Raw genomic sequence first — 7,877 nt, forward strand, 5'->3', positions numbered from 1 at the left:
GCAGATGATTTGGAGCCACACCAACTCAGTAGCTCATTGATCTATAGACTTGCGACCAGTTATTGATGACAAAGACCTCTGCCTGCCAACAACTATGTGATTAGTTCATTGGTGGCTGAACAGCTTGGGGTAGCGACCAAGATGATGAGAAGCTATCAGACCTCCACCAACTCAGGAGACCTTTCTATTCTCTGCAGTAAAACCACTTTAAGCCAGAAGGGAATCAAATTATTTCTCTTTCAGCTGTTACTGGAGGTTGTGACTTTTAACTAATAAGTTTGAGACCATTTAAAAGTGTGAATCAGTCACCCCTTATCTTTTTAAGGCTAGTGATACCAGCTGGAAAAGGAAGACCAAGAAGCAGTGTTGTGATCAGCACAAGGATCATCTCAGTGGGTCCTACGAACACAGAATTGCTTTTCAAGTCTTCCTTCCACCCATATTTTTCCCTATTATATAGAACAGAATCCCTCACAGTGTGTAAGTAGGCCATTCAGCCCATTGAATTCACACCAAACCTCTGAAGAGCATCACAACCAGACGCATCCCCTGACCCAATCCCTGCATTTCCCATGGCTAATCCACCTAGCCTGCATATCTTTGGACTCTGAGGGGAAACCCATGCAGACACGGGAGAATGTGCAAACTCCACACAGACAGTCACCCAAGGGTGGAATCAAACCCAGGTCCCTGGTGCTGTGAGGCAGCAGTGCTAACCACTGAGCCACTGTGCCACAATCTCTATGTGTGTGCACATGCAAGGGGGGGTTATTAAGGGTTAGAGGTTTAAGTAGTAGAGTTATGTGTTGATGGTTCATAATTGCTTACTTGCAGTTAGAGTCTATTTACTTGTAATGAATAGTAATTCCTGTTCAATAAAGAAACCTGATTCATGTTTTCTGTCAATCTGTGTCTGAAGATCAGGTAAATTGGGGAGTTCTCCATATTTTACAAATCTTCAACTTTTGTGATGAGTCTGGAAATAGAGAAGCTTGATTTCCAGTGGACTACCCCAGTGAAACGTAACACAAGCATTACCTCACTGAAGAATTGATTTCTGGATGCGCAGCTCGAAATCACAGCCCATATCCACTTACTAAGTTTGTTTGGAGTGATGTGTAAGTCTTGCAGCTTCTGACTTGGACTCAGGAATGGTACCACCAGAGCTGAGTGTTTTCTACAATCCAGATATATGGATTCTATGCTTATAATGGCAAACATCTACTGTTCTTCATTAAGTAAGAAGGCAAAATACTCCAAAATTCACCAGTTACACTTTGCTTGCCTTCTTAACACTGCACCAACAGTGTACAGAGGCAGAGTTTTGAGTTTAGGACTATATTCACTGGAGTTTGGGTGAATCCTATTACATACAGAAAGCAAGTATCTCCACAAATCTCATGAAACCTCTAAAACTATAGAATCCCTAAGTGTGGAAGCAGGCCATTTGGCCCATCGAGTCCACACTGACCCTCTGAAGAGTATCCCATCCCCCTACCCTATCGCTGCATTTGCCTTGGTTGATCCATCCAGCCCACACATCCCTGGAGACTATGGACAATTTAGCATGGCCAATCCACCTAACCGGCACATCTTTGGACTTCTAATGGACTTCTTTGAAATGCTAACAGAACTGGACAAGTAAATGTATAAGGAATGTTCCCAATTACCAAGGAGACCAGAACCAGGAGGTCACAGTCCAAGGATACCGCCTAAGAAAGTGGAAACTGGGGACTGAGTTGGATGATCAGTTGTGATCATGTTGAATGGTGTAGCAGGCTCAAAGGGCTGAATGGCCTACTGTTGCTTCTATATTCTGTTTTCACTATAAGACCAACGACTAGTACTCATCTTGTTAATATGTTGCTTTTATTCATATGTCAATTCCCAGTCTTCCAATGTTGGACAGCACTGACTTATAACTATAGCAAAATACCTGGAGATGCTGGAAATCTGAAATTAAAAACAGAAAATGCAGGAAATGAAGCTTTTCCCCATAGTATAGGAGTCTAAAGCTAGAGGGCATAAGTTTAAGGTTAGTGAGAGATACAAAAGGGTCCAGAGGGGCAACTTCTTTCACACAGAGGATGGTGTGTTTAGAATGGGCTACCAGAGGTGTTGGTGGAGGCAGATACAATTTTGTCATTTAAGAAACATGGATGGGTAGGTATAGAGGGATATAGACCAAAGGCAGGCAAATTGGACTAGATTAAATTATGGAAACTGGGTGGCATGAACAAGTTGGGCTGAAGGGCCTGTTTCCATGCCGTAGACCTCTATGACTCTAAATGCCCAGCTGATTCATCCGTGCCTGTGGACGGAGGGGCATGAGTTAACGTTTCAAGTGACCTGCATCAAAAGCAGGAGGAAGACGGAAATGCGTTGCTCCATTATCCGTCTGTATGTCTCTCTCTCTCTCTAACTGTTCCCCAGTGGGAAGGTCAGTTCTACACAGGGAAGTCTGCATTTCACTGAAACACTTCCTAAACGCAGAGGAATAGCTCGCTTCTCCTCTCGCACGCTCTTCCAATGCACGCTTCAGATAAAGTTTGAAAAATAGCTTTGAATTCTGGTCATGTTTGTTTTGCTTTGTTTTATGTTTTGTTGTTTGTTTTCCGAGGGCTGGAGGGGTCGCGTTCAATGAAGTTTGAAATGATTTGTTTCTCTTGCAGTTTGAAATTGGAATTAAGCAGAGAATGGTGTGTGTGTGAGAGAGAGAGTGAGAGAGAAAGAGAGAGAGAGAACCACAAATCCGGGCATCATTTCATCGGGTTTGTCCATATCCCTGACAATCGGTCAATTACACAAATCCTTCTTCACCCTTGTCCCGATCAATGCCACCCACAAACCACCCCCCAAAAATCACTCCTCAGCCCTTGCCCCCAGACAGTTAGTCTACAGCTTTTAAAGGGATAAATAGACTGGGACTTACGGATGCAGCATCTATAGCCTTTTGACAGAACTGTAAAAAGACGAAAGAATGTAAAATCCATTCAGAGCCCAGTTTGTGTCTGCAACATTGATGAAATTAAACAACTCCCGGGGAGGGAGTCTGTCCTTCCTGCAGGGTACCCAGGGATCAGATCAAGGGGCAGGGAGAGACAATCAGTCCCAGAGAGGACAGAGACCCCCGCTCCCAGATCCCCCTCCCAATCCAACTCTCTGTGTGCAATGCAATATTGTCAGGAGGATCCCAGCAATGTCCTGTTCCCCCAGGTCTCAGTAATTGTAATCTCTCTCTCTCTCGTGTGTCTGTGTTGGGTCGCGGCTCTTTGGAGAGGGAGGGAGGGTGTTATTTCGTACTGGGATGTGGAGGAGGGGGTTAGTGGGGAAGGGAGAGGCGCCTGGATGTGAACACCCCCTCCCCTCTCTCTGTTTCTGTCATCTCCTGGATTTAGGGGTGGAGGTGGGGGGGCGGGTGGGAATCAGACGGAGGTCTGTATAAATAGAAGGGCTTGGAGAAGGAGGGGACACAGACTGAGAAACGGCGAGTGCTTTTCAGGCAAATGTAGTTCAGAGAAACACCGATAGCGTAAAGCAGTGGGTTAAAGCAGGGGGGAAGAGAGCAGCAGCGACTATCCCCAGCCTTTGAGTGATTTTTTTTTCCTTTTTATTTGTATAGTTGCTCCTTTGATTCCAACAACACCACCCCCCCACCCCCCAACTCTGTCTCTGCCAGCGTGTCCGCTGGAGGATGATTCCCGCCGGCTGTCTCTTTCTCTGGGCTACCTTGCTCATCCTGGGCTCCCCGAGCATTCACACCGCCAGATCCAAAATCAACTCCATCAAATCTCCGGCGAGCGAGCAAGCCGCTGACCAGATCCCCCCGGTCAACCGGTCTGTCGGCTTGCAGCCCGGCAAGCTCAGTAAGAAGAACCCCATCGCTAACCAGGTGAGTGAAAGATTGAGATCATCTGCAAAACAGCAACTCCCTTCCCCTTTTGGGACTCATTGAGATTGGCAAAAGGAGTTTCCCAGAGACTGCCTGCTTTATTAATAGGACTGAAAACCAAAAATGCTGGAAATCACCTATGCTGCCTGACCTGCAGTGGATTTCCAGCCTTTTTTTTGTTGTTTTTCAATACAGATTCCAGCATCTGCCTTAATTTGCTCCTTTATTAATGCTGCCTGTAATTTCCAACATTGTTTTTCAGTGCAGACTCCAGCATCTGCGGTAATTTGCTCCTTCATTAATAGCAGCATTGAGTAACAGGAGCAAAGAGGTGGTATTGAACGTGTAGAAGACACCTGTTGGACCTGGGTTGAAGTGCTGTGTTCAGTTCTTGGCCCACATTTCGGGAAAGATGTGAACGCATTGCAGTGAGAACGCAGAAGCGATTCACAAGAATGGTTCCAGGAATGTGAAACTTTAGAGATGAGGACAAAAGTTGGGGCTGTTCTCCCCGGACAGAAAAAGGCTGAGAGGAGATTCCAAAATCATGAGCGGCTGGATAGAATAGATAGAGGGAAGTTGTTCCTGACTGTAGAAGGAGTGAGAAGGAGAAGTATGAGGTTTAAGGTAATGTGCAAATGAAGCAAGGGTGACGTGAGAAAGTCTTTTTCACTCAGCCAGCGGTTATGTTGGGGTACATACTGCCTGGAAATGTGCTGGAGGCAAGTTCAAATCAGCATTTCCAGAAGGCATTGGATGTTTTTTTTTGATAGAAATAGTGTGCAGGTGTACGGTGGATAAAGCAGGAGATTGGCATTAGGTAATGATGGCCATTTGGAGAGTTGGTGCACGCACGATGGGCCAAATGGCCTCCTTCAATGCAGACACAATTCTGTGATTCTGTAGCGTGAAGCATCCAGCAAGCTTCGTTGAAAGTCTGCAGCCAGACATCCTGAAGGCAACTGCCTTGGGGACCAGGTTACCTCTGACCAGGACCAGGAATTGAACTGCCTTCCTGCTTCTTCCGCATGAGGGGACTTAGATTGATGGCGAAATCCTTTTATTTCTGACCATGCACTGGTGACCGGTAAAGAGAATGCCATAATACCCTTTTCACCAGATTAAATATGTTATGTTTTAAATTGAGGGAAATCAGTTCTGGGGTTGCTTGAATAGAAACTGAGGATATAACTAGAATAAGGTCAGTCCACAATTAATATCAGACAAGAATCATTTAATCCCAATTTGCAAAGTCTATTTTTACTCCCAACACAAACATGTTGAAAGGTTGCAGGCTTAGAACATAGAAGAAAAGAACAGTGATTTGATGGGCAGACTGAAGATCATGAAGGGATGAGTCAGAATGGATGGAGTCATAAAAAGAAGATATAATCTCCTTTCCAGTGTTGAAAATGTGTAGAATGAGTTGCGGGTAAATGTAAGGGAGGCCGGAAGACAGGGGAAGACTGTCATCCAGGAAGGATTAAGAATGCCACAGAATCAATGACTGAAGCCAGACCATCAAGGTGATGAAGTTGTATGAGGTTTAACCCATTTCCCCAATTTATCTTTTAAAGGAGTCCCTGTTTAAGAGAGTGAAGACTCTTGATTATATAAATGCCACTTGTTGCTTTGGCCAAAGTAGCACTGAGAGGGCAGGAGAAATCTCAGTCAAAACCCATGTCAACAATGGATACCAGGTAGGATAAGAAGAAAAAGATAGGGTTAAGTGGTGGAGAAAGAGGCACCTGAGATTTAGATTATTGGAAATTGTGTAGAGGATAAACACCAATGCTGACTCTGGATCAAAATTCTGTTTCTAAGCAATTTTAAAGTAATTCTCTGTAATATTGTACAATACAAGCAATTTGACTTTTTGTACATCTAGTTTATTGGCAATTCAAAACAAAACCCCTTTAAGATTAAGGGGAAAGTTTAACATCCAAAAATTGTGCACATTGTAAGGTTGGAGAGTTTTCTATGCCATGCAATGTTGCTTCAGCTTGAATAATCCTGCTACTGATGGCACATAATGTTACATGGTATGTGCAGCTTCTTCTTTTGGCAATATTTATTTTGGTGATTTCTCGATCTCAGTTGTGGTTCTGTTGGTGATACTTTTATCTCTGCATCAGAGGATTAAGTCCCACTGCAGAGATTTGCTCATTTAACGTAGGCTGGCATTTCAGTGCTGTTTTGCGGATGAGATGAAAAATCTGCTCTCGCAGTTGGATGTGAAGGTTCTGTGACACCATTCAGTAAACAATAGATGAGTCTCCTGTGTGGATCTGACCAATATTTATCCTTCTTCCAACAACTGATTGTACCAAGTATGAGCTGCTGTATGCAAACTGACTGCCATATTTTCTACGTTGCAACAGGGACAACATTTCAAAATACATCATTGGCTGTCATGCATGTTATGACATCCTGAGATTGTGAAAGGTGTCTTACCAATGTGAGAGCATTTTTATTCTTTGAACCATTATTTTGGTTTGTGTAGTGTTTTTGTGTGCAAGGGAGTAATATCATTGCATTTCAATGATAAAAGCTAATAACTGTAACAAACATGTCAACTTTGCACCTCCTGTGAGACTGATGTAGTGAAAATGCTTTTAATAATGAGGATTCATGTTTTCTTTGCTGTTACTTTACTGAAACTTAGGAACATAAATTGACTATTATTAGAAGTAAAGTTGAATAAATTATTCTTTTAGTTATTATGGTTTTAGCATTTGATATTAACGAACAAACATCGAGCTCATCATTCTTCAGTTGTCTTTGTTTTATCAATTCAAGTTGAACCTTGATCTTCTGAGTCATAGGTTTCAAAAACTGGGATCTCTTGAGGGATGCCTGTGGTGTTTGAGGTCTTTTGGTTGTATCACTGGAATTCTGCAGGTTTTTATTTTGTGTTTACTAACTCGCTAGAACGTTCACAGAGAGCGTGCTTCTGTGTTCTTTCAGATAGTTAATACTGTCTTTTAGATGTTAGTACTGGGGTGGGTCAGGAGTGAAGCAATGTTTGTGGTGAGTGGAATCATGGGGAATTTGCCAACATTCTTCTGGTAAGAATTTGAAAATCACTGCCCTAAACACATGGCAAGCAGCAGATTACCACCCAAGCAGCAATGATGAAATTTACCCCTAGGTGTCAGCTCTAATATCAGTGGCAGCTGTGACTCAGTTGGTAACACTCTTGCCTAGGATACTAGTATACTTGTTTCGATATGTGGGCACATAAAAATGAGTAACTTTACAAATATCTTTGGAGGTAATTGGAAAACCACTGAAGTAATGGAGGCAACATATTCTTTACTGAAGTATATGTAAAGAAAGAACATGTATTTATAAACCATCCTTCTCAATCTAGAAATGCGCCAAAACACTCACAAATAATGAGGTAGTTTTTAAAATGTCACTTTTGCAATGCAGGAAACATAAAAGTCAACTTTCATACAATGATGACCCATAAACAGCCCTTAAATAAAGGTCCAAATGATCTTTCTATTTGTTAGTTGAGAGACATAAATTGGCAAGAACACCAGGGAGGTCTCTCATGTTCTTCCTTAAGTTTATGCTGCAGGATCTTTACATTTGTCTAAAAGGGCAGAGAAAACCTTGTTTTAACACCTCATCTGAAAGATGGCACCTCTGACAATACAGAACCCTTTAGTACTGTGAGGTATATCCTGTATAAATGTTCAAGATTCTGGACTGGAACCTGAACTTCTTGCTCAGAGGCAAAAGTGCTATCCAGAGCCAGGACTGACAATTACTGTCAAAAATTCAGTCTGCAAGTGGATTGATTACTTACATTGAGCACTGTTGCATGAACATGTATCAGAGGGTATTAATGTACATACAAATCTTAGTTGGTTGGAATGAACTTCACAAATCAAAGGCAACACCAAATCTGAGAGATAGTAAGAACTGCCACTGCTGGAGTCTGAGATAACACAGTGTGGAGCTGGAGGAACACAGC

At 42.8% G+C, this 7,877-nt stretch overlaps 1 protein-coding gene across 3 annotated transcripts in view; it reads left to right on the plus strand.

Moving 5' to 3' along the window:
• Window positions 1–2,529: 2,529 nt before the first annotated feature.
• The window catches only part of dkk2 (dickkopf WNT signaling pathway inhibitor 2), a 52,048-nt gene continuing 46,700 nt past the window's right edge, over window positions 2,530–7,877 (plus strand). Inside the window, exons 1-2 of one of the 3 annotated variants that reach the window (XM_048598976.1) lie at window positions 2,530–2,547; window positions 3,623–3,892. In XM_048598976.1, coding sequence (XP_048454933.1) covers window positions 3,695–3,892 — 198 coding nt within the window. In that variant the 5' untranslated portion in view covers window positions 2,530–2,547; window positions 3,623–3,694. The other 2 variants (XM_048598965.1, XM_020514623.2) reach the window with 2 other exon arrangements.

The sequence above is a fragment of the Rhincodon typus genome, chromosome 1 (genome assembly GCF_021869965.1).
Source record: "Rhincodon typus isolate 14 chromosome 1, sRhiTyp1.1, whole genome shotgun sequence".
Taxonomy (NCBI): Eukaryota; Metazoa; Chordata; class Chondrichthyes; order Orectolobiformes; family Rhincodontidae; genus Rhincodon; species Rhincodon typus.